General features: G+C 40.8%; 1 protein-coding gene across 1 annotated transcript; it reads left to right on the top strand.

The window, feature by feature from the left end:
* Positions 1-192: 192 nt before the first annotated feature.
* On the top strand, positions 193-24,384 carry LOC125485259. Its single transcript, XM_048607252.1, has 4 exons — positions 193-315; positions 1,337-1,969; positions 23,036-23,156; positions 24,286-24,384. Exons 2-4 carry the CDS (start codon positions 1,445-1,447, stop codon positions 24,300-24,302), a joined length of 663 nt encoding a protein of 220 aa, XP_048463209.1. The 5' UTR covers positions 193-315; positions 1,337-1,444; the 3' UTR covers positions 24,303-24,384.
* The last annotated feature ends 2,945 nt before the right edge of the window (positions 24,385-27,329 follow it).

Raw genomic sequence — 27,329 nt, forward strand, 5'->3', positions numbered from 1 at the left:
GGTGGGTTTGAATGGGCTTGGGGCGGGATATAGAGGTGGGTTTGAATAGGCTTGGGGCGGGGATGGAGGCGGGGCTGGTGTTGGGGGTCGCTGGAGGCGGGTATGACGGGGCGTGGGGGACGGTCTGGACGGTGCAGGAAGGGGCGGGGCAGGTCGCGAGCGCCGAGTCCCCAAGTGAAACTGACCAGAGCTGGTTCGCGCTGGTGGTCGTTGGTGAATTTCTCAGCTTGTCAGTGGATGGCTTTTTGTTTAATTATTTGGCTACATTATGAATGAAATCAGTGAACCCGCCCCGAATTGAAATAGTTTACTGAGGTATAATCGATTTTTTTGTAGACTGAATGGCAATTTACGTGTTTTTAAATGTCTAAAATATTCAATTTCTGTTCGATCCGTTCCAAGTTTTCCCCAATATCCGATTCATGGGGCATGTCAAGCGGGGTCACCTTTCCTACCTTTCATGTGTTTGCCTTTACTTCCTCCATGAGTGGCAGACAGCAGGTAATTTCCCTCCGATTTGTGAGGCTCTTGTCCCAAACACCGAGGCCGGCCCGACCCCGACCTCCATCCCCGTCCCCACTGCCACTGCCACCGGCTGCTTGTTCAGTTGGGGGCCGGAGATGATAGCGACCCTAAACGTTAACTCTGATTTCTCTCCACAGATGCTGCCAGACCTGCTGCGCTTTTTTCCAGCAATTGCTGTTATTGTTTCTTAACTTTACAGCATCTGCAGTTCTTTCAGTTATTACTGAGTCGGGGGAGGGCTGGGTAAACTTTCTCTGATGGAGATGGTGAAGGCCCCTTCATTTTCTGGGGGTGGATTCGAGTTCTGCGAGCCAGACGAAAATTTCAAATGCCCAAAATTTAACATGTAAACCGATTTGCTCAGCCTAATTTCTCATTTTCCCCCACCCAGTCATACCATAAACAAACAAAAAAAAATCCTGCCGTCCACAGCCACATTCACTTTGGAGATAATTGATTAGCGACCCGTTACAACATTTTCATGTTTTTTCGAGGAATGGTTTATTAGCACGATCGGAGAGGAAACTGGACTATTATCACTGTATGGGTTTGATTTTCTACCTTAAGGACTATCCCTGAGCGCGGCTCCTTATATCCCTTTCAGTATAAACCCGACGAAGCTGATAAGTGCAGAATAGGCTAAAATACTTTTGCTATACCACCCACCCACTCAAGTGTTATTAGTACGTGGCCTGGAATAGAAAACCAGAATCTCACACTTTTCAAACAAAAATCAAATAAACCATTTTATTGTTTGAGGATTTTAACGTTTTTGACATTATAAACTAAATATATTTTACATTCTCTTCAGGATAATTTGGCAGTATGAAATCCATAAAGCGAATTTAGCTTCCACTGTAAAATGTAAGAATAACACTGGAGGCATCGAGATCAAATCGACTGTGGGCAGGCGTCAGAAATGTCTACCACTGGAGCAGAAGGCACCGAACGTAGCCCTGAGGAAATACAGTTGCCAGACTTGGTATTACTCAGTAACAGTCAAAACTCCCAGGCCTTTGATGCACTGTCTAGCCAGGACACTCAATTTACTTCGGACACTGTAGATCTGACAGATGTGGAAGCAATGGAGATCAATTGTGGACAGCATGATTATAGAAATGAGGTACAAATGGTGCTTCAGCCTGTTACCAAGCGAGAGAATGTAGACAGTTGTAAATCAGGGCAACGTTTGGATGATGCTTGCACTGAGTCACAGGAGTCAGAAGAAGGTGGTCTAGAAGATGAAATAATGGATGGAGAACAGGAATTGTGTCATTTTTCACAATCTTCTTCCCCTCAACCCCATTCACAGCTTCATTCTCATTATGTTCACCTCCTGTCTTCATTCACAGGGGACCATGGAAATGCTTCCATCATGCCATTAGCTCCAGTGGGTAACTGGATTCACGAACATGGTCTTCCTCATCCAATGAGAATGATACCGGTAGGAAATTATCATCACAATATATGAAAACTAGCACTCTAGTTCAAGAGGCAGGAAGGGGACAAAAAACTTTAGATTTGAAATCCAGCTTTGGTAATGGGGGACAATGAGGGGAGAGTTGGAGCAGTTTTTGAGTTGGAATGGAAATTGGGCAGGAACTTCTTTCACCTGATCTCTGCTCCTAAGTTTACAAGTTGCTAAATACTACCTTTGATGCTGCTCATCTCTGTGCAAACATCAGAACATTGGTCAGACTCAGTGAGATGGCATCACCTAAAGGAAACCCAGCCAGGTCTACCTCATTCAGTACATCAGTACATAAGTACTAGCATCAAGATCCTGCCAAAACTGACAATTGTTTAAAGTGATAGCTTCCCTACAGAGCAATTGATTTCCACTGAGAAAGCAGCAATTTAAACTGCTTAAATGCTAGGAATTTTTTGCTTATCTTTGTCAAGCATAATAAGTAACATCATTAATGCTGAGATACAATACAATAACTGCTCCCCTGCTGAAATAGATGCCTCAGTAATTTCACAGGTGGGTGCCATCCTTGGATGAAAATACTGTAACTTCAGGATTTATGATGGGCTATGAGTTGCAGTAGACTGATAACTAGAATTACTGCTGCATTTTCAGTGGTGAGGCAGGCTCCCAGGCATTTCATGTCCATATCTGTATGCTGCATGATGACATGGAAGTATAGAATATGTGATATTTATATGAGAGAATCAGAATCATAGAATCCCTACAGTGTGAAAACAGGCCCTTCATCCCACAAATCCACACCGACCCTCACAGCATCCCACCCAGACCCATCCCCTATAACCCTAATCTACACACCCCTGAACATTACGGGTAATTTAGCATGGCCAATCCACTTAGCCTGCAGATCTTTGGACTGTGGGAGGAAACCGGAGCACCCAGAGGAAACCCACGCAGACACGGGGAGAGTGTGCAAATTCCACACAGACAGTCGCCGGAGGGTGGAATCAAACCCGGGTTGGTGGTGCTGTGAGGCAGCAGTGCTAACCACTGAGCCACCATGCCACCAAATGAACTCAACAATGTCAAAAAGAGGAGTGTAGAAGCAGGAGTGGCACATTCAGCATAAGACCGTAAGATAAAGGAGCTTAAGAATTAGGTGATTTGGCCCATCGAGTCTGCTCTGCCTTTCGATCAGCCTTTGAGTGTCCTTCTGCACCCCTCCCCCACATCCTCAACACTATCTGCCCCTCCACATATCTTTATGTCATTTGCTATTTAACAGCACCTGCTCAGGAATAACTTGCTCAGTTTGGGTTCCACCAGGGTCATCCAGCTCCAGACCTCATTACAGCCTTGGTTCAAACATGGACAAAAGAGCTGAATTCCAGAGATGAGGTGAGAATGACAGCCCTTGACATCAAGGCCGCATTTGACTGAGTGTGGCATCAAGAAGCCCCATCAAAAATGGAATCAATCGGTATGAGGGGGAAAACTGGTTCGAGTCATACCTGACACATTGGAAGATGGTTGTGCTGTTGGATGTCAGTTATCTCAGCTCCAGGACATCTCTGCAGGAGTTTCTCAGGTTAGGGTTCATGGCCCAAGCATCTTCAGCTGCTTCATCAGTGAGCGACCCTCCATCATGAGGTCAGAAGTGGGGATGTTCATTGATGATTACACAATGCTCAGCACCATTCATGACTCCTCAGATACTGAAAAAGTCCATGTTTAAATGCACCAGGAAATGGACAGTATCCAGGCTTGGGCTGACAAGTAGTAAGTAACATTTGTGCCCCACAAATGCCATGGAATATCTCTTATTGGAGATAGTCAATCTAATCGTCATGCCTTGACATTCAATGGTGTTACTATCACTGAATCTCTCACTATCAACTTCCTTGGGGTTACCGTTGACCAGAATCTCAATTGGACTGGCCACGTAAACATGTTCCCTAGTCGGCTCCACCACAAGACATTCCAAAAAATCATCTCGTAGACATTTCACAAAATTCGTCTTCTTGAGATCGCTACCAACCTGATTTTTCCAGTCCACCTGCATATTGAAGCCATCCATGATTATTGTAATAGTGCCTTTCTTACATGCCTTTTTTCTCTCTTGATTTATTTCTGCTTCACATCCACAGCTAGGGGACCTGTACATAACTCCCATCAAGGTAGTTTTTTCCTTTGCAGTTATTCAACTCTACCCATATACCCATATCACTTCTTTTCATTTCTTACTAAGAAGGCAACCCTGCTCATCTGACTCTCTTTTTAATAAGAGGTGTATCTTTAGACAATTTTCTAACATCTTAATAGATCATGGCTGATTTGCATGTCAACATCATTTACTTATTCTTGCTCTATTTTGCTTAATATCTAACAAAATTCTTTCGGTTTGCATTTCCTCGATCAACCTAGTCTCAAAAGCTTTATGAGGCATTGTTCCAGATTTCCTATTCTTTGTGTATAGAAGTTCTTCCTGCCATTTCCCCTGAATAGCCCAGATCTAATTTTAAGGCTGATCGCAGATTGTTTTGGACTCCCCCACCCAAATAAATGCTTTGTCTCAATATACCCTTTTGTATCCTTTAATTATCTTACACAATTCAACTTTTTTTACTCAGCTATACAGATCTAAAGGTGTTAGGGGCCATTTTGGCTTGTAAGCTGGAGGAAGGAATTAAAGAATTTGGGGTCAAATGGCTGCAAAAGCAAGGAAGGGCTATAAAACTATTCAAACACAAAATAAAAATCTGAATTATAAATTTGAATCTCCAGGGCACGGTTGACCATTTTAGCATCAACAAGTGTGATGGCTGAGTAAGTGGGTGCTTGTACAGGATAGGATCAGGGCAACAAAGCTTTGGATGAGATGAAGTTTACGGAGATTTCTGAAATAGGAGACTGGCCAGTGAAGTGTTGAAATATTGAATCTGGAAGTAACAAAGGTATGGATGAGATAAAACCTGGGAAGCGGCGATAGTGAAGGTGGAATCAGGCTGTCTTAGATCAAAATTATATGGGTTAAAAATCTCAAATTGGGAATGAAGGGCACACCAAAATTGCTAATCATCTGGTTTTCCCTGACTGTGCTTGGGGAGTGGCATACAAGTGTAGCAAGGGTGTAGAAATTGTGGCCAGGCCCAAAGATGCCTACATTACAAATGTGACTGTATTTCCAACATACTTTATTAGCTGTAATGCACAAAGGACTTTGAAGCCATGAAAGGCACAATACAAAAGCAACTATTTCTTTATTGTTCTGTTTCACTGGAGGACATTATAGGTCATCCAAGATGGCCACTGGACAAGTAGTCTGACAACTTGAGAGGAAGTGGTCCACTCAAGGGAACTTGATGTTAATGGCATATATATGAAAGTTGATGTTTGCAACCCTGTGTGCAAGCATTCTCTTTAAGGAGCAGAATATGGCTAAGGAAGATTGAGTGGTCAAGAGCAAATGTTTGAGGGACTCTGGAGATCAGTGCAGAGATAGGAAAAGAACCATTGCCGAAGATACTTAAGTATGTAAGAGTGGTGATCCCACTGAAAGACATTTGGAAAATTCTATCAAGGCTGTAGAGATTTTTAGAACCAACTGTACACTGTGCTTGTAGTCATGCAGGATGTAATTTGTGATTTTGGAGCAATTTCTGCGCTGGGACAGAATCAACATGGACGCAAATCTCGTAGGTAACAACACTCATCAGAACCAAAGAAAGAAAATTGGCGATTGGATGAGAGTTTAAGAACAGTATGGTCAAGCATAATGTTTTCTCAACTAGCATGACGGCTAAGAAATGGGTTTGGGTGATCAGTAGATTTTTGGGAACAGAGGGACAAGGGATCAGGTTATGTCATAGCCAACATGAGCTGAAAGAGGCCATGAGAGAGATTTGAGAGAAACTGGAGAAGGTTGCAGTTTCAGAACCGAGAGGGAGGATTTCAGAGCGATTTGACCTAATGGACAAAGTAGTCATCAAAGGCTGGTGACTCCAGGGTATACACCTTGGTGATAAATTTCATTAACTGCTCTGGCTTGTTGGCAATGAGGGTGAAGGGTTCAGATAGAGATTTTAAAGAAAACAAACCAGAGGTCATCATTCCTCTCCATTAGATTCTTGTCTAACTCCTTGACCTGAGTGGAAGTAAGTGCATTTATGTAACCTATTTCAAAATGTATTTAATATTGTAATAGTTTAAATTTGTAACATGAAGTAAACTCGAAGATTTGCAGTATTATATTTTTATTGGTATTGCTTGCTGCCTCACTTCGCAACAGGCATACAACGAGGATACATTAAGAGTGCTAAATATCTGCAACAGCATAATTCGTTGCTTCTGTAGGATCCTGCATTCCTTGCTTTTACTTGTGTTTTTAAACCTACTTTTGAATCCATATATTGCATTAAATTAAAATCTTAGCTAGCACTGTGGCAACATTCTGCAATATTCAACATGTTATATTCGACATGGTGCTCAGTTATGAGTGGTGTACCACAAGGATCTGTTCTGGGTCCTCTTCTTTTTGTGATTTTTGTAAATGATTTGGATGAAGGAGTGGAAGTGTGGATTAGTAAGTTCGCGGACGATACGAAGGTGGGTCAAGTTGTGGATAGTGCTGAGGGCTGTTCTAGGTTACAAAGGGACATTAATAGGATGCAGAGCTGGGTTGAGAAGTGGCAGATAGAGTTTAACCCTGAAAAGTGTGAGGTGATTCACTTTGGAAGGACAAATTTGAAAGCAGAATACAGGGTTAAGGGAAAGATTCTTGGCAGTGTGGAGGAGCAGAGGGACGTTGGAGTTCATGTCCACAGTTCCCTGAAAGTTGCCACCCAGGTGGATAGAGTTGTTAAGAAGGCGTATGGTGTGTTAGCTTTCATTAATAGAGGGATTGAGTTCAAGAGATGTGAAGTTATGCTCCAGCTGTACAAAGGCCTGGTTCGGCCACATCTAGAGTATTGTGTCCAGTTCTGGTCGTCTCATTACAGGAAAGATGTGGAAGCATTGGAAAAGATGCAGAGGAGATTTACCAGGATGTTGCCTAGAATGGAGGGAAGGTCTTACGAGGAAAGGTTGAGAGAGCTAGGGCTTTTCTCTTTAGAACGACAAAGGATGAGAGGTGACTTGATAGAGGTGTACAAAATAATTAGAGGTATAGATAGAGTGGATGGCCAGAGACATTTTCCTAGGGTGGAGGTAGCTATTACGAGGGGGCATAGTTTTAAAGTGAGTGGTGGTAGATATAGAGGAGATGTCAGAGGTAGGTTCTTTACTCAGAGAGTGGTAGGGGCATGGAATGCATTGCCGGAGAGGGTATTGGAGTCGGCCTCATTAAGGGCATTTAAGCGGCTATTAGATAGGCATATGGATGATAGTATAAGGTATCGGTGGAGGTTAGATAGACCTTAGGATTAGGGTAGAAAGTTCGGCACAACATCTTGGGCCGAAGGCCTGTACTTTGCTGTACTGTTTTATGTTCTACGTTCTAATACATCTAAATGAAAACTAAAACACAAGTTGGGTATTAGACTTGGGTGTGACTAACTATTTCTGCATTCTTTGATTGCATATTGAAATAAAATATTAGACGGAAGCTATTCCTTACTTTAATTACTTTCTGTAATGGGAGGATTGTCAAGTATTTAGGACTCTTAACATGCAGGTAAGTGACAGTGCATGTAATCAAGTTCTATCTATTCTTGTATTTGGGCAGATGACCATGTTTAACCAATCTTATTGAAATCTTTGAAGAAGTAATAGAAAGAGCAATATGAATAGATGTAATATGCTTGGACTTTCAGAGACTGAGTGAGAAAAAGGTCAAACTCCTAAAAGCTGAGAGGTCATACTTATTTGATCAAATGTCAAATATATTTAACTCAAAATATGTCTTCAAGACTCCATATTCTTCTATTTACAAAACTGGTTATGAAAGGGAAAGGTCAAGATTCCAGGTCTCGACCAGACCAGACAACTGCCATGACTAATAGAACTTACTTCCCACTTCTATCACTCAGTCAGACAACAGAAGCAAAGACAGCCTGCTGACTTAGTTACTAACACAAGTGTGTTCAGATTTTCGTGAGTTTACTCAATGCAAAGGAAACATTGTTCAAAAAGTCAAAAACTAAAAGTTTCCGCACTTTCCATGAGTGCGAGACAGATCACGGCTCCTTCTAAAATTAAACTGGGATTCAGCAAGGTCTTGCTGGCTGATACTGCCTACAATGTGGTTTATAATCCCTACAGTGTGGAAACAGGCCCTTCAGCCCAACAAGTCCTCACCAACCGTCACAGCAACCCATCCAGACACATCCCCCTATAACTCACCTAATCTACATATCCCTGAACACAATGGGCAATTTTGAATGGCCAGTCCACCTAGCCTGGACATCTTCGGACTGTGGGAGGAAAACGGAGCACCCGGAAGAAACCCACATAGACACAGGGAGAATGTGCAAACTCCACACAGACAGTCGCCCGAGGGTGGAATTGAACCCTGGCCCCGGCACTGTGTGGCAGCAGTGCTAACCACTGAGCCATTGTGCTGCCTCAAAATGAATAACCAATGTTCTCTTAGGCACGCGTGGGGAATGAACCCACAATCTTCAGTTTACAAGACTAACGCCCTCCCACTTGGCCACCGTGCCCCTAAAGAGCATCTCACCCAGACCCTCCTTCCCTTATCCCTGTATTTCCCATGGCTAATCTACCTAGCCTGCACACTACGGGCAATTTAGCATGGCCAATCCACTAACCTGCACATCTTTGGACAGTGGGAGGAAACCCATGCAGTCACAGGAAGAATGTGCAGACTCCACAAAGACAGTCGCCTGAGGTTGGAATTGAACCTGGACCCCTGGCACTGTGATGCAGCAGTGCTAACCACAGAGCCACCATAAAGGAAAATGTTGATTTAGACGTCATACAGATAAGCACCATTCATGAAGTCAAATTACAGAATTTAAAAATGACTTCTAGTTCAAAACAAAGTATAGCCATTATAATGGAGATTAAAGTACAACCTCGGTGCAGTCTGTTTGAACAAACATAAGTTCATTTTCTGTGCGCTCAGGTGATATCAGTATTCAATAAGCTCTAGCTGAGCTATCTGCCCTTGCTCTCTCGTAGTTATTAGTTTGCATAAATTTTATACAGTTCCTTAGTCCATTTTGGCTGAACATTTCTTGCATGATTTAGCTACACAACCTATCACAGCTGTATACATACCACCCATAGCTATGTCCCTAGCTTCTATGCATGCACATGATCAGATTATGTTCTTCTAACTGCTGAGCACTGCAATTTCCAGCAGCAGTGTTGCCGTGTTCTACCAAGATTGCTTCTGCCAACATTCATTCTATCTAGAGCCTTGAAAATGAGACCTTTACTGTATGCTCAAGCAAACAAGTAGTCACATGCTTTCTCAGCACAAATACACTTAAAGTAATTTCTAACCCTTATGTTCCTGATTTATAGTGTGGCACTTTTCCCTCACTTCAGCCATCAAGCATATCGATTGTGACTGATGGGTCAAACAATCACCTTGTGAAAGCATTATAAGAGCCAAGGGCCAACTAAATTAGCTTCCTGTACCTGACACAGTTTGAGTGTCGCTGAAGGTTGTGCCAATCAAAGCAGAAAGTAGCAGAATTGTGTACTCTGATCATTGTCTGTCATGTATTGCCAGTGGACATCAAAGTGAGTGTAATGGTACACTTCTTTGCCTCTGAGGAGTGGCAGCTGACTTCACTGGTATTTCACAGTCAGCTGCTATTTGAAATGATTAGCATGAGATCACCCAGCCACAGAGGGCAATGGGATTTGCGTTAGCTGGGGTGGACTCCTTTAAGGGCAGGGGTTTGTTGACTGTACCCGTGTGTCAGGCACTGACAGAGAAGCTTCAAGCATTCAGGAACAACAAAGGACTCCATTTATGCGATCAGCAGAATTGTTTTCTCCAGTCAGGCAATTGTCATGACTCCTTCACCCTTAAGCGCTGCCGTAGCTGATCATGACACTGGCAAGACTAATTGGATAGCCTCTTGAAGGACAAGAGCTTCTATTGAAGATGTGTTTACTGTCACCAATAAACAACCTTATCACGGACCACTGAGGTGCCAGCTTTACACAAGCCGCCATTAAGTAGGCCAGTGGACTGGGGAAGATGCAATTCCAGTGCATTAACCACTTAGAGGGTGCAGGGGAACCTCCAGTACGCTCCCTGAACAGTGACTTGAGTCACTGTGCTCTGATGCACTCTTCACAGAGAGGTGTGAATCTCAATAGAGTAGTAGTGCACTTCCTCACAGGAAGAGAAAGAGGTTGATTGAGCCTTGTAAGTATGTCCAGAGTTCTAGTTGAATCCTCAAGGCATCAATCAGGATGAAAGGAATTGTCAGGGCATTCTGATTCAGCCATATTTTTTCCTGAAGGTTTCTCATCCTGGATAACAGGGAGCTCCTGATGTGACTTTACTACAGGGAAAGGTGTGAATCCACCAAGCAAATGAATTATAGAGGCTTGACTCATCGACATCAAATCCCTAACTGCCATACTGTGCCAGTTAACACATTTATTTGCTGGTTTCCACCACTTCATTATTCATCTGTCTTTAACCCCTCAAATCATGAGACTGAATCAAAAATGGATGCTATTATATCAGCTTCATTGAAACACACTGATTTTATTCAATTGATCAAAAGTATATCAATGTCACTGAAGTGAACCAGACAGTAAGATTACTAACATGGATTCCTGAAATCTCAGGCACTCTCATAGGCTGCTCCCTCAAAGAGAAAGATGTGGAGGCAGGCTGCGCACTGTGTATAAATGAGGCTGATATTGTTGTGGCAATTTCCCTCAGTACCACACTGCCAGGATGAACACTGTAGGGGAGGTGATGGCCTAGTAGCATGATTGTTAATGCATATTAACAATATATGTTAATCCAGAGACTCGGATAATGTTCTGGGGACCTGGGTTTGAATCCCGCCACGACAGATGGTGGAATTTGAATTCAATAAAAATATTTGGAATTAAGAGTCTAATGATGACCATGAATCCATTGTCGATTGTCAGGAAAAACCCATCTGATTCACCAATGTCCCTTGGGGAAGGAAACTGCCATCCTTACCTGGTCTGGCCTACATGTGATTCCAGACCCACAGCAATGTGGTTGACTCTTAACTGCCCTCTGGGCAATTAAGAATGGGGCAATAAATGCTGGCCTAGCCAGAGATGCCCACATCCTGTTAATGAATTTAAAAAACTGCCACACCTGGAATGATACTTCATACATTGATGGTAACTCAGCTGGAGGGGCTGAGAGGATGTCAGATAATAAGGATGCCTCTAGAGAGGTCACCCCTCACTACCATCGCTATCTCCCTCAGCTCTTTGGTGGGCTGATTGAACATCAGCATGGACAACCAACTGGCACACTCAGTGCCGCTGATTGGTCAACGTTATATAATATAGTAATTATTGTCTAGCAGTCAGTGCACAGTCATGCATACATTCAGCATGATGTACCTATGTATTGAGTACAATATTCCAGAATCCTCAGGTTGCTCACTTCTTACGTAGATGCCTATTGCCTGAGTACAGTGTTGGACTTCCCTTGCCACAAGAAATATTTGCAACACTTCAGCCAGGTTCTCCTCACCATGTTATGTCCACTCACTTCCTCTGCCACCCCAGGCCAGGATTGTTTAGTTTGGCTGGTTGGCTGTCTCCTACCACTCACTTGAAATAAATAAAATAGAAATAAAATATGGCATGGTGCTGATGTCAACTCCAGGAAAACATCAAGAAGAGCAACGTTAAGTCAAAGTGAGGCAGCCCTGGCACGTAGTTATCCATCTGTAGACATGCTGATCCTCTTTTTCTCTACTGTCATCACATAAAACAGCAACCACAATAATAGCTGCTGGTTCCTTCCTCAGTTCCTTCAAGAAGGTGGTGGTGAGCTGCCATTTCGGACCTCTGCAGTTCTTGAGGTATAAGGATATCCATAATGCTGTTAAGGGGAGAGTTCCAAGATTTTGACTCAGTGACAGTGAAGGAACACCAACATAGTTCCAAGTCAGGATGGTGAGTGGTTGGAGGGGAACTTAAAGGTCGATACATACATCTGCTGCCCTTGTCCTCCTAGATGATGGATGTTGTGGGTTTGGCAGGTGCCGTTGGAGAAGCTGTGGTGAGTTACCACATTAAATCTTGTAGATGATACATACTGCTGCTGCTGTGCATTAATGGTGAAGGGAATGAATGTGGAAGGTGGTGAATAGGATGCCAGTCAAGAGGGCTGCTTTAGCCGGATGGCATAGAAGTCCTTGAGTGGTGTTACAGCGGCACCCATCCAGGCAAGTGGAGCTTATTCCATCACACTGCCTTGGAGATGGTGGTCAGGCTTTGGGGAGATAGGGCATGAATTACTCATTACAGAATTTCTAACCTATGACCTGCTGTTGTAGCCACGTTATTTACGTGGCTAGTCTGATTTGGATTCTGGTCAATGGTAACACCCAATGCCAGAATGTTGATAATAGGGAATTCAGTGATGGTAATGCTATGGAACCTGAAGGGGCAATAGTTAGGTTATGTCTTATTGGAGATGGTCATTGCCTGTCACATGTGTGGCACACATGTTACTTGCACTTAACAGCCTTACCTGAGATATTGTGCAGGTTTTGATGCATTGGACACAAAGCTTCAGTTTCTGATTGTCATCCACATTGCTAGGAGTCCAGAGTCACATGTATGCCAGATCAGATAGGAATGGAAACTTTCCTTCCCTAAAGAACAGCAGTGAACCAAATGATTTTTTTTTTAATGACAAGCAATAATAGCATGGTTGCAATTAGGCTAGCTTTTAAATTCCATATTAATTTGAATTCAACTTTCCCATCTGCTATTATTTGATCCCATATCCCCAAAACATTAATCTGGGGTTCTGGATTACAACCAGTGATGCTATCATTACCATAATGCTATCATCTCCCTCTAATCCAAGCATCTCCCTTAACATTTAATGCTATTACTGTAACAGCACTCTCTTGTGCAACTTATTAAAGATGAAGAAGTGTAATTCCCTCATTTGCATTTATGCTTGTAACCAATTGTTTCCGGAATAAACTGGTTTGTTGGGTACTGACTTTCCGTGTGGCAAACTGTATTTTGTCTGTCCTCCAAAGATATCAGTTGGCAACAAGGTGAGATTGTGGGTATCCCAAGCCAAGCAAATTTAATTTGGAGAAGCTTACTGAAAAAAAACAGCAGAGGAATTGAGATAGCAAGAACTGCAGATGCTGGAGTCAGAGATAACACAGTGTAGAGCTGGAAGAACACAGCAGGCCAGGCAGCATCAGAGGAACGGGAAAGCTGACATTTTGGGTCGGGACCCTTCTTCAGAAAAGAGGAATTGAGAGCCTTTTTTAGATGAGAAATAAGTTTAAAAATCCAGTCATTGTGAATAGGCTGTTTTTGCATGGGTGGATTAACCTTTGAGGATGAGTGCAAGCAGAAGTATGACTGGGGGGCGGGAATAATACAATTGTGACTGAAATGTTCATCACTGCCAACAATATATTAGTGTATAAGATGTTTCTGACAATCTGGCTGTTAATCTAACAGTGGGGGGGTGGGGGGTTGAGGTGGTGAGTAAAAGGACGATATTTCTGACTGAAGCAGGCATAGGAGTGCATGAAGCATTTTAAAAAATTGCTAACCCCTGCTAAACGAAATAACATGCCACTGTCAGGCATTTTGTGCAGGTTTAATCAGCATTACACTCACAAGTCATTGGTAATTGTAGAAGATAAAGGATTGGAGCACAGAATCCATTGCTACTGAACAAAAAAAACCCAAACAAATCAAAGCTGCAGTTGCCTCTGGGAACAAAAGGATTGCTTGCTTTTTGAGTAAACAAATTTACAGTCAATGAATGGTCACTGCATCCAATTCATATAATGGAACTGGATGTCAGTTAGGTCCTATCTAGCTTGTTGCGTCTGATGCTGCAGTGCTCTATCATGGTGAAGGTGATGTTCTTCCTACTCAATATCCTCATCTTCCTCCTTGGAAAACTGCTGTTGCTTGCATAGCTCTTTGGAGTCCATGGCATCATCTCTTTGCCTGTTGTAGTGTGCAGAATTCAGCTTGCTAGGATTATACAGCATACTCTGCTTGGAGTGTACTTCACTGGACCGGTCTAAATAGCAGAATTGCATCTTCAGCAGACCCATCATTGGCCCTGGTGGAAAAATGGGCTGCATTATATCTATGCTTGCTGTCAGTCAGAAGGTTGCATAATGGAATCATTGACTGTGGTTGCAGAGGGTAATCCTCGTCTCTCAATAACCATACTTTCTATATTGCTCATGGGGAGAATTGGAATATACATGTTAATGAGACAATAAAAAGCAATAATAAGATGTTAATGCATTCTAGTACATGCAAATATACTTCCTTCCACTCTCGAGCAAGAATTTTGTTTTGCCACTCAACACTTAGTTGAAAAATGGTACTTACTGCACTGGATGTCTCATGCAATTTTCCCAACTTTCTCGGCAATGCCCTCATTGTTCAGTGCCTGGGAAGATTCCAACCAGTGTATCTATAGAAATTTAGAAGACAGTAAGATGTTAACTCTGGAAAACTACTTCAAACAAAATGCAAGAGCAGGTAAGAGACCAACATTGGATTTGTATTGGGAGGTTTTTCACACAAAAATGTTTAATACATCAAAAGGTTTCTAGAGACAGATGTGGAGATTAATATTCAAAGGAACAGTTAGGTGCTACAATGGGGTCTTTATGGGCTAAGTAAAATAAATTAAAATTGGCCTTCTCACTCAATTAGTTTGTTATACTACAAACGATATATAATATGAACAGTATGAAATAATGGCTAAGAATGCAATTTAACCATAGAGTTCAGGCAACAATCTTAAATTATGTTATTTAATGTTAGTTTTAGCACATATATTCTGATGCGAGGATCTATTTGCCTGTTTAAAGTTATGTGAATTGGTGGATCTTATAATTAGCATTTTCCCCTTTAAAGACAAAACTTAATTCCACCTACAATGCCAGCGAGACCACTGCCATTGGCATTCTGTGGCTTCACACGCCAGCTTCCTCAAGAGATAATCTAACTTACTTAATTATTAGATTAATGTGGAGTGGCAAGTCACAATTGAATTAGCAAAGATGGATTATTGGACAGAAATAAAGGGAGCAACGACTATAGTAGGCTGCATAAGACTGTGACAGCTGAAACTTTGCATGTGAATTTTTAAGTTTGCATATGACTGGCAACATCATTTTTTAAATGAGATGAGGCACATAGGCACATCAGGTGCATGATATCATAGCTATGACAGAGACCTGACTGAAATTTGGGCAGAGATAGTAGGAACTGCAGATGCTGGAGAATCTGAGATAACAAGGTATAGAGCTGGATGAACACAGCAGGCCAAGCAGCATCAGAGGAGCAGGAAGGCTGACGTTTTGGGCCTAGACCCTTCTTCAGAAAAGGGTCTAGGCCTTCAGAAAAGGGTCTTCTGAAGAAGGGTCTAGGCCCGAAACATCAGCCTTCCTGCTCCTCTGATGCTGCTTGGCCTGCTGTGTTCATCCAGCTCTACACCTTGTTATCTGAAATTTGGGCAGTATTGGCAGCTCAACATTTGTGGTTATAGATCAAGAAAGTAAGAGCTCATTGTGACCCAAAGAAAAGTGGCATGTTAGATCCAAATTTGACTGAGAGGTAAGAAGCAAAGTGTGACGATAGAGGGACATTTCTGTGACTGGATGTCTGTCTCCAGTGGGGTTCCATAGGGCTCTGTGCTGGAGGCCTTGCTGCTTGATGATTTGAACTTAAATTAGGGTAAAAATCAAGAAGTTTGCGGATGACACAAAATTGATATGGTATTAGATAGTGAGGAGGGTAGCCATAAACTGCAGTAGAATATTAACAAACTGGTCAGCTAGCTAAGTATGGTCAAATGAAATACAACCTGGAAAAGTGTGCACTTTGGGACAGCTAAAAAGGCAAGGGATTACACTATGAATGGTAGAACCTGGAAAGTACTGTAGAGGGATCTTGATGTGCATATCCGCAGATCCCTAAAGGGAGTAGGGCAGGTAGACACAGTTAAGAAGGCATATGGGATATTTGGCTTTAATTAAAAAAAGATGAAATACAAGGGCAAGGAAATTATGCTGGAACTGTACAAAATGTTAGTCAGGTCACAACTTGAGTATGATGGTCACAACAATATGGGAAGGATGTGGCTGCACTATAGAGGATACAGGGGAGATTTACCAGGATGCTGCCTTGGCTGGAGGGTGTGCGCTATGAGGAAATATTGGATAGACTGGGTTTGTTTTCCTTTGAGCAGCGAAGATGGAGAGACAACCTGTCAGAGGTGTATAAGATTATCAGAGGCATAGGCAGGGTGGATTGGAAGGCACAATTTCCCTTAGTTGAAGGGTCAATAATCTGGGGCTATAGATTTAAGGCTAGAAGTGTGAGGCGAAGAGGAGAATTTAGGGAAATTTTTCACTCAGAAGGCAGTGGGAGCCTGGAACCCACTCCCTGAAAAAGTGGTTGTGTCAGAAACTCTTGTAACGTTTAAGTAGGTTTTAGATATTCACTTGTACTACCATACCTCCAACAGGTTTTGGGCAAAGAGCTGGAAAATGAGATTAGTGTAGTCAGATTTTTGTTGACCGACACTGACACAATGGGCTAAATGGCCGCTTTCTATGCTGAAAACATCTATGAGTCTAACATTTGCACAACACAAGTGCCAGGTAACAGACAACATGAGAAAATCTAACCATCTTCACATGACATTAAATAAAATTGCCATCACCGAATTCCCCACTATTAACATTCTGCAGTTTAAAACTGACCTGAACCTGATCTGGAAACTCTTCTTCTTACAATAGAAGTCCACATTCAATTGAATACAATGATATGGAAGAGTTACATAATCTTCTCCTCTGACACACAGTGCCACTACCTTCAAGGAGATAGGTCCTGATTCCAGCCAGAATCCCATGGTATTGGCACCAATCTGATCCATAAACTGTGCCATTAAATCCCGACAAAGTGTGTGAGTTGCTATGGCAATATGTACATTGACATCCATGTGGTGTCTGGCAATTTCTTTCCAAAACATATCTGCCCAGAAATCTCTCACTTTTAAATTACAATTCAGCACGAACCTCCTGGTAATAAATTTACATTCTGTTGATTTTTACATAAATCTTAAACAATTTATTTCAAAAATGAATTGGTGAATTTTAGTTGCAACAGGTCATATCAAATAGCATATCCCTCCAGCTGTTTGCAACAAACAAGGTACTGACCTTACGTAATTAGCCCAAGTTCACAAAACTCGCAACATAATGTCCAATATAAAATGTGATTTTGTAATTGGATAACATTTACTGGATGATCCTGACTGTACGAACAACTGTATTGGTAACTAATTCAGGATTGTAACTTGGGCTCACATTATGGTGCATTTGGATGTACCAGAAGCTTCATTCATGAACACACAAGGTCCTGTTCTTTTCTGACAGAAAGGACATGTGTATCCTCTCTGCCTGTTTCAACTCAACAAAATAGGTGACAGCCATTCACTGCTTCATTTCTCAGGACAATGTTTAGCCAAATTAGAGTCAACATGCCTGGTTTGAAATATAACAAAGCCTGACAATTAACAGTCAATCATTATTAACTGCTGTATTTTCCATGGCAAAGCCTCTAACAATCAGAGTTCACTTGCCAATCCATCAGCACTATCTCTCAAATAATATAAATGTTTATTCCTCTCCTTTATTGATATTCTTGCAAATTGCCCTGATCAGTGCAAGATAAAAAGCTTAGAGAAAATGTGTATTTTTATAGCAATTCTCAAATATCATGTTAGTTTCAAAGGACTGAGGTTTGTTGGCTTCACTGCGGTACATTTGGCAGTAATTTAGATTTCCAATATTATAAAATATCGTCAGTTGATGATATTATTGATCCATTATACTTGACTTCCAGCGTCTATACATAATCCCATTTTCTCGTCCATTCTTTGGCCAAGTGCTAAATCTTACTTCATTAATGTTTGGTCTTTTCAAATTTATACTACCTGACCTTTAATTCCAAATACAGCACCTTCTTTGCTGTTCTCTCCTTGTTACATAATAATTGTTTGTAAATCATCTACAAGATGCACTTTAGTAACTCACCATGGCTCCTTTAGCAGCAACTTCTGAACTGTAATTTCCCCACTAAGAAGGACAAATGCAATGGATGTATGGGAACATCACCACTTCTGTTCCCCGCCAAGCACACACCAACCTGACTTAGAACTATATCATTGTTCCTTCACTGCTGCTGGTTCAAAATCTTGAACTCCCTTCCTTACAGCACCGATGGCATCCCTACACATCAAGGGCTGGCCTAGCCAGCAAGGCCCACATCCCACAAACAAGTAATAATTAAAAAAAACTGTCAAAAAAGAACTGTGAAAGGAAAGTTTCAACAGGCAAAGCATTTAATCTCCTGCACTTCAAGTCTTAAAAATATCTGGTGTTTAGTTTATTCTGTTGATTTGAGCCTAACAGCCACTATTACTGAACGAGTGGTGCAGAAATGATTCCACAATCTTCCATTATCACAGAATGGTTCCTGCCATGTTACAATTTGTTTGACAGCTCCAAGTGGCAATTGTTTCTTTGAAGTGGGACTGTGAATTCCAAAGTCTGTAGTTTTTAAGGGGTAGGTGTTTGATTTAAATGTTTGTTCTTATAAATGATCATATATTTGAAAGAATGCAAATGTCTAAATGGCTTTTAATGAACAAGTGTGTATTTTTAAATAAACTCTGCAATTGGAGTTGTATTTTACTACATCTTAGCATGATTCTGAACTGTCTCCATGGTGCATACTGAGTGAGTTGGCTTGGGAGGTGAAAGGAAAAGGATGAATGGGATGGGGCATGACATAAGTGGCCATAGGTGTGTAGCAAAAGAGCAAAAGCATGGAGGATGTGTCAGGTTATATAAGTGGGTGGGGGGGTTTATTAGCAATGATAAGTGTGAAAAGTCAGTGCTGGAGTGCTGTTTTAATGGCTTTTAAAATAAATTCCACATAGCACTGAAGCTCTAAGATAGACTTCAGTCCAACATGCTGTAACACTTGCCAACCTGTGCATTCATTTCAGAGTTGAATAGCCTGACTCCCACAGATCCTGGCCACATTGGAATAGAAATTCAAACTTCTGGGGCACTTACTCCCGGGATAGGTTTGTAGATTTGGGCAATGTCCCCCCTCTACTTTCCTGATAAAGGAATAAAAGATCCAAACTATCAAGTCATTTAAAGCACAATTAAGGTAATTTGAGCCATGCAGGCTCACCAAGGAGCAACCCAGTCAGTCTTACATTCATGCCTGATTCCTATAATCCTGCAAATGTATTTCCTTAAGGCACCTTTGGATTTCCTTTCCAAATCATTGATTTCCTGTACTTGCACCAACTTCATAGCCAGGTCTAGGTCATTGTGATTTGCTTTGTAAATAAGTTGTTCTTCATGATCCCACTGTTTTTTTATGCCCAAAACATATTCCCCTCTAATCCCAACACTTTCCCACAATCCCATGAATTTTCAGAATGCCGAACACTTGCTGATTTACCTCCTCCCTCCCCACCATCCAAGGCTCCAGACACATCTTACAAGTGAAGCAACAATTTGCCTGCACTTCATTAAATCTAGTCTACTGTATTCACTGCTCACATGTGGTGTCCTGTACTTTGGGGAGATAAAGTACAGACTGGGTGACCCCTATGTGGACCCCCTGGTTCTGTCAGCAAAAATGACTCAGAGCTTCCAGTTGCCTGCCACTTCAATACACCACCTTGTTCTCTGGCCAACATTTCTGTCCTGGGCCTGCTCTAGGCTGCAGTATTCCAGCGAGGCACAGTGCAAGCTGGAGGTACAGCATCTCATTCTTTGTTTAAGAACACTGCAGCCTTCAGGACTCAATATCAAGTATAATAATTTTAGAACCTGATCACCTTTCTCTATATCCTTTGCCCATCCCCACACCCGAGCCCCTGTCATGACATGGCTGTTTTCAGCACACCCAGCCCATGTTCACCTACTCATGGTCCTGATTATCAGCTCTACTTTCTCCCTGGCACACCATCCTTTTGTCTGTCTAACTTTTGTTCTCTCCCTCTGGGGTCCATCTCTGCCTGTCACTTCAATGCCTTTCTCCCCCTCCCCATCTTCAGCATATATACCACCTTTTCCGAGTTTCAATCGGTTCTGAAGAAGGGCCTTGGACTCAAAATGTTAACTCTGCTTTCTGTCCACAGATGCTGCCAGACCTGCTGTGTTTCTCCAGCAATTTCTGTTTTTATTTTCGTACTTTCCCGTACTTGCTCCCTTGCATTTTCATACTTTCCACTGCCTCCATTATCTCCACTTCTCCAAATATTTGTCAGATCCCCATTCTTTAGTAAACACCATTCAAAGAACTCATTGACTATTCTAGCCTTATCCTGTGTCTCTTGATAACATCGCCCTCTCTATCCTTAATAGAGCCCACTTAAACTTCTACTGCCTACTTACGACTTACCTGTTGGTGGATTTTTTTGGGTTCCTGTAAATGTTGATGCCATTCTATGCGCGGTCTCTCTTTGACAGTCTTACTTTTTTCTTCACCTCCTTCTCAATTTATTGTTTGGACCAGGTTTCCAATTGAAATATTCACCTGTCATGCATCATGCACCCTCTTTTGTGTTTCATTATAATCTCTATCTTCTTTGTCATCTGAGGAGCCCTGTTTTCGACTCCCTTATCTTTTGCCCGTTGGAGTGCAATAGGCTGTACCTGAAGCATTTCTTTCTCAAAGATCAGCTAATGTCAATTAAAGTTTTCCTGTCAGTCTTTGGTTCCATTTTACACTGTTAGGTACTGTCTCATCACATCAAAATTAGAATTCTTCCAATTTAGAAATTCTATGTTATGTTGTTCCCTAGTCTTTGCCATTACTAATTCAAACCTTATAATATAATGATCACCCTTTTCCAAATGTTTCCTTATAGTTACTTTGTCCACCTTATTTCCCAACAGCAGATCTAGCTTATGTATCCTCTCCAATTGTGCAAAGGAATTTCTCTTGATAAACTTCAAAAATTCCTATCCCTCCTCACCTTTTACTCTAACATTACCTCAATTGATATTTGGGTAATTATAATCACACAGTGTCACCACTCTATATTTTTTGCACATCTTTGTGATTTCCCTGCTGGTTAGTTCCTCTATTCCTCTTTCATTATTTGAGGTCTCACTAACTAGGAGCCCCACGTAGCATAGTTTTCTTTTGCTTCTCAACCCTAGCTAAATGGACTCAATCCTTAGCCCCTCAAGGACATTCCTTCTTTCGAACACTGTAATTTGTTCCTTAATCAGTACAAGGACCCCAACACCCTTTTGTCCTTCCCTATTTTCAGCACTTTACATCCTTGTATGTCAGGTGCTTAATCCTCACCATTTTAAAACAGTTTCAGTAATTAACACTACATTGTATTCGTGTACCAGTATTTGTGCTTATAATTTGTTCCATAATATAGGAGCAGTTAAATCAGATTAGAGACAAGAAGCTGCTGCATATATTGAGTAGGACAGAACATTTCATCCTCCACTATGGACTTCAGCACTTCATTTTAAATTTCATAATATGATGGTGAACTTTGTAAATTATAGGGTGTTTTCAAAAACAAAAAAATAGTCCAGTTTGTTCAATTTGGACCTGTGATTATATTGTCATGTTGATTTCGGTTGGTCAATGGTCACATTCTTCTGATGGCGTGGCAACCAGAACTGCACATAATATTCTATCAATAGCCTAACCAATGTTTTATAAAGTTGTAACAACACTTCCTTGCTCCTATATTCTACATCCTGGCTAATGAAGACAAGCATCCCATATGCCTTCTTCACCGCCCTGTCTACCTGTGCTGACACCTTCAGAGATCAGTGGACTTGTATGCCAAGGTGCCTTTGTTCCTCAATACTCCCTAGGGACTTACCAGTCATTGTGTATACCCCTCCCTCATTGGACCTCACAAAGTGCATCACCTCACACGTATCAGGATTAAATTCAATCTGCCATTGCTTTACCCAGTTTACCAGTTGATCAATATCAGATTGCATCTCAAAGACCATCCTCCTCACTATCAACAACTCTCCAATTTTCGTGTCATCTGCAAACTTATTAATTAAACCTTTTACATTCATATTCAAATTATACACAATTGTTGTACACAACAAACAGCAAGGCCATCAGCACCAATTCCTCTGGTGCATCACTGGTCACAGGCTTCCAACTACAAAAACATCCCTCCATCATTACCCTTTGACTACTGTTTGGAAGCCAATCTTGCATCCAGTTTGCCAATTTGCCTTGGACCCCATTGATCTTAACAGTCCCAGCAAGGTAATTCACCCCTTTCTTTCCTACGTTCTACCCAGATGACCTCATTTGAAGAGTATTATCTTCTAGGATGTCCCCCCTCATTACCACAGTGATGGGTTTCCTTTATCAAGAATGCAATGCCCCCACCTCTCATACTTCCACCTCCCCCACATCTCCTCATGCCTGAAACTTCTATACCCTGGAATATTGAGCTTTAATTACTTGCATCTTAATTTTTTCACATACCGGTGGGAATTCCTTTTTTTTATATTGAGCTTAATGGCCTTCTTTCCTGCTCGTAAAGATTATCCTGCTGTCATAAATAATGGTTCGACAAGTTGAAGAGTTATGCTGTAAATTACGACCCACAATTGTTAAATATCAGCACAATTTGCTTTGGAAAGGAATATTATTGAGCAGCTGTTTCCCATAAGGAGAGGAAGAGGGTGGGACAGTAAGTAGAAGGGCAGTAACTAATATAAGATCTTAAGACTTATAACAATTTATGTAATACATTATTAAATGGGATTCCTCATGTCTGATGATCTACCACTGAGTTCATGCTCTGATTTATTTCAGGTGATTAAAGGTCCACTCGTTTCTTCCAATGTTGGTGTTGGTAAATATAATTCTACTGGGTCACAGACTGGGCAACCATCTGAAGCCACACAGTCACCCTGTTCACCAACTCACACTGAAGGTAGACAATAAAATAAATCTCTCTGCCTTAAATCAGTCTGCAATGAAATTCTCCAAATAATTAATGTGAACAACTTGGGATCTGGAAATGACAAGGCTCCAGGAGACCCCAGTTGTTAGGATATCTGCACCAGTCTATAAGTTCATAGCTTCATCACCTAAATGCTGATTTTCCCTACATACATTGTGGACAGTGATAGTCTCCAGTTGTGAGGAACAGTGTGCATAAGAAATCTGCTGCTCATTCAGCAGATTAAAATTGGGAGTCACATTTTTAGTGACTAAGGTTAAAAAAAATTCTGTAAGTCTGTCCAACTGACATTTATTTGTTTTTATGAAGCATAGTATTAATAGGGTTGGTGATTTCTTCTACCAAGAAAATGTTGACACAAGTGCAGACAGACAAAAAATAATGTTGTTAGTGCTTCTCTCAATGCCAAGGAATTCACAAAGTTAAATCAAATAAGTGGGCATCAGCAACAAACACTTTGTTTGAAATCAGTGTAAAAATAATTGGACAATGGGACAGAGGTTTGGAACAGGACTGAAGGTGACAGGTTTTCAGAATCAAGGTTAGGGCTGAACAGATTGAACTATTAAAAGTTGTCATGAAAGGATGAATCAAGGCCAACTAGTATCAACTTGATGACCTTATGTTTGGATTAATAGTATTACCTGTTCAGGTAAGCAAGAGTGTTCAGCTGCACTTTCCAAATATACACTGAATTATACCATCTGCTATTTGTAACCAGTGTTTCAAGAGATTATTGTTGAAAGTATCAAGGGAGACTTTCTGTTTCCAACCTTCGCCTGTAAGGTGAAGAAGGTTCTGAATAAGAGTCACTGGACCTGAAACATTCACTCTACTTTCTCTTCACAGAAGCTGCCAGACCTGCTGAGCTTTTCCAGCAATTTCTGTTTTGTTTCTGATTTCCAGCATTTGCAGTTCTTTGTTTTTCTTTATCTTCACCTATAAGTGTTGTCCTTTAGCCATACATGCATGCACAAGGCTAAAAACCCTCCATTTTAATTACTTCTGTTCATGCACTGGTCACAACCTCATTATGATCTACCTGTTGACTACATCTTGTCAATCTGATAGGTGTTTACTTTTTAAATTTCTTTTAAAGGAGAAGACTACCCATAAAACAAGAAATTCTCCAAGGCAATGGCCCACCAATCCCTGTCTTCTCATCCTGATAAGGAAGAAGCATTGTAACTCTTTAGAGGACAGCCAGGATATGGAGCCATCAAAGGACTGGAGCCAGCTACAAATTCATCAAGACATTCAGCTTCTTATCTTATCATACCCTTCATTACCTGTCAACAAGTTTGAACACATTTGTACTGATCTCAAGCTTGAACATAAAATCCTGACCATACTTCTGCTGAATATTACAGGAATTGTGCTTCTAGAAACCCATTTTAACCTCTCCTCCTTCTCTAGATACATCACAGCAGGAAGTAGGATGAAGATGACATAGTAGACCTTTCTGATCTGTCAATCACAGTAAGGGCTAAGGTTCGAAGATGAGAGGGAAGATTTTGCTTGTTAGATTACAAAGAAATGTACTTCAGACTCAAGACCCAGTTCCTACCTGTCCAGCAATTAATAGGATGATTACAGGGCATCAAACATATGTGCATGCAGTGGGAATGTCTTCTAAGAATATGCAACATATGGTTCGTTAATTGAAGGAGGCCAATCTTTGTGCAAAGTTGGGTGGCTTTGCAACACTAAATTACAACTTGTATTATGTGGCACATCCAAGCAGATCCGTAGCTAATGTCTCCACAATGAAAGACTCATGGACAATCACAGTTTCAGCCTCCACCTTGACTGATGGAATGCTCGCCGCAGTGTCAGAAAGGTCATTGGTTCCAACTTGATGATTATTTAAGCTCACAATCTAGGCTGACATTTCAGTCCAGTGTAGTTAATATGTTTACATGAATACAAGTGATAACATAAGTCAAAAAAAATGCATCAGCTTGATTTGTTACAGCCTAAATCAGAAAAAAAATACTGTAAGTACATATTATACATAGTATGGAGAATTCTTACCCAAAACAGGAGGTTATTTAAGTTGGAGTCCTACACCAATTGTAGAACCCACCACTATAATTTTAATGAACAAATGGATGAAGAACGGATGGATATTGGTCTCAGGTCTACTCTGCTCCTCCTGACATCTTTATGAATCACTGTCTGTGATACTTTTAAACTTAGTTTCTCAATTGAAGTCATAATTAGATTAAATTAATAGCTGATTTGAATTCAAAACATTACTACATAACTGCAAGTCATTTGCAGACGGTACCAAATTTGGGAGGGTCACTAGAATTGGAGAAAATGGCTTAGAAATTACATAACAATTTGGACAATATCTGAGTTGGAATTGCACTTGCAATATAAATGTAAAGTATTGCACACGGGAGGAAAATGGTACTTTATGAGTGGTATTGACACAGCTAAGGATGAAGTTCAAAAAGATAAGTAGATGTATTCAACTAATGCAAAGTGGCAGTCAACAAAATCAATAGAATGTCGAACTTGTAAAGTTGAACACAAGTTGCCGACACTCATGGTCAGATTGTGCAGTGAGTACTGTTTGTGACTGTCATGACAAGTAAGGAAGCCATTGCAATATTAAAGAAACACAAAGAAGGCACAAGGCTGCTCTGTAGAGGAAATAATCTGAGGTATGAGAAAATGGCATGATCATTGTCTATTCTGCCTGGAAATTAGGTGATCTCATGAAAGTTTGTTATGTCGTTAGGGGCATGTGAAAGGTAAATCTGAAATACTACTTCAAAATTAAAATTTCAAGTGTAGGTAGGGGATCACTGATTCAACCCAGTGAAAAATACATAATTTAACACTGAAATTAAAAGGTTATTTTTCAAAAAAGAAAATCTATATTAATGCAATCAATGCACTTCTAAATAAAATCCTGGAGTCTACATGTCTTGACCATTTAAGAAACAGATTTGTCCAGAGAACACAGGATTTCAGTGATGGAGCTGAATTGAACAACCTTTCTCATCTGTAGTTATGTTATGATCTTGTAACTTAAATGACCATTGTTGCACTGTATTTCTCTGGAGAAGCTGTATTTTTATTTATGCTGCTATTCTTATTTTTGAAGGCTGGAATAATTTAAAAGGTAGTTTTTTTTTAATTGGTTGAAATCTGGTTCTAGATACACTTCTTTGTCAATCAGAAGCCTGAAGAACAAGGATTGATCTATATCAAGCCAAATATGTTGCGATTTAAAAAGCTTAAACAGGCAAAAAGATCTTTCCTTTTGTTTTGATCATTTATATTCATATTTATATTCAAGCAGTAGTGCAATAAGATTTTATAATTTCTTTAAAAGGCCTATGAAATCTGTAATTAGTTTGAAGAATATTTGTAACACACTTTAGAGAGTTTGATTCTATTGTAGAAGGATCAGATGCAATTTTCTTTGCTAAGAAGAAAAGCTGGTCCCTGTGGCCAGACAATCCTTGGAAGCAGTACCTAAAAGAAGGAAATTAAGCAAGAAGCACCGTGGCTGGCAGAAACAAAGGGGAGCTACAACTGCAAAGAAGAGCAATAAACAGGAGCTGGATGATGAATGCAATGAATGAAGGAAACAGAAAGGGGAAGCAAACAAATACAACAAGATAGAAAATTCTTGCAAGGAGCAGAAGCAAATCATTGTTTGGTAGAAAAGGAAATAGGAGCACTTGGAGGCCACTAGTTGATCACTTAAAATAAACAATGGAAAGCTACACCATCAGGAATGTTATAACGAAAGAGAATAGTGAGCTCAGTATGCCTTGCTGATGGTAATCATACCTGTGAAACTCAAAGATGAAAATTGTTGACAGATAGGACTCCCAGTCTAGCCTGCATGAATAAACAGCAGCACATTGTGTAAATGTATGGCTACATTTGTGTAGGGAATGATGGGAATGCTTCTCTACATTAAGATATACCTTTGTTGTATTGACTATTTAAAATGCAATTTATATCTTCATTTGAAGTATCATTTGCCTGCTAATTCATGTGTAATTTACATTGGTTATGATCTGTGTTAAAGTAGAAGCTACAAAAAGTAGTATAGAACCTTATTGATAATTTCTTCATATGTGGGTCGTTCAGAAAATTTGGTTATTTTGGTTTATG

Source organism: Rhincodon typus, chromosome 17 (genome assembly GCF_021869965.1).
Source record: "Rhincodon typus isolate 14 chromosome 17, sRhiTyp1.1, whole genome shotgun sequence".
Classification (NCBI taxonomy): domain Eukaryota; kingdom Metazoa; phylum Chordata; class Chondrichthyes; order Orectolobiformes; family Rhincodontidae; genus Rhincodon; species Rhincodon typus.

Coding starts and splice junctions, on each gene's coding strand:
- LOC125485259 (XM_048607252.1), top strand. CDS start 1,445: ATGTCTACCACTGGAGCAGAAGGCACCGAACGTAGCCCTGAGGAAATA. Junction 1,970..23,035: donor ATCCAATGAGAATGATACCG/GTAGGAAATTAT, acceptor GATTTATTTCAG/GTGATTAAAGGTCCACTCGT.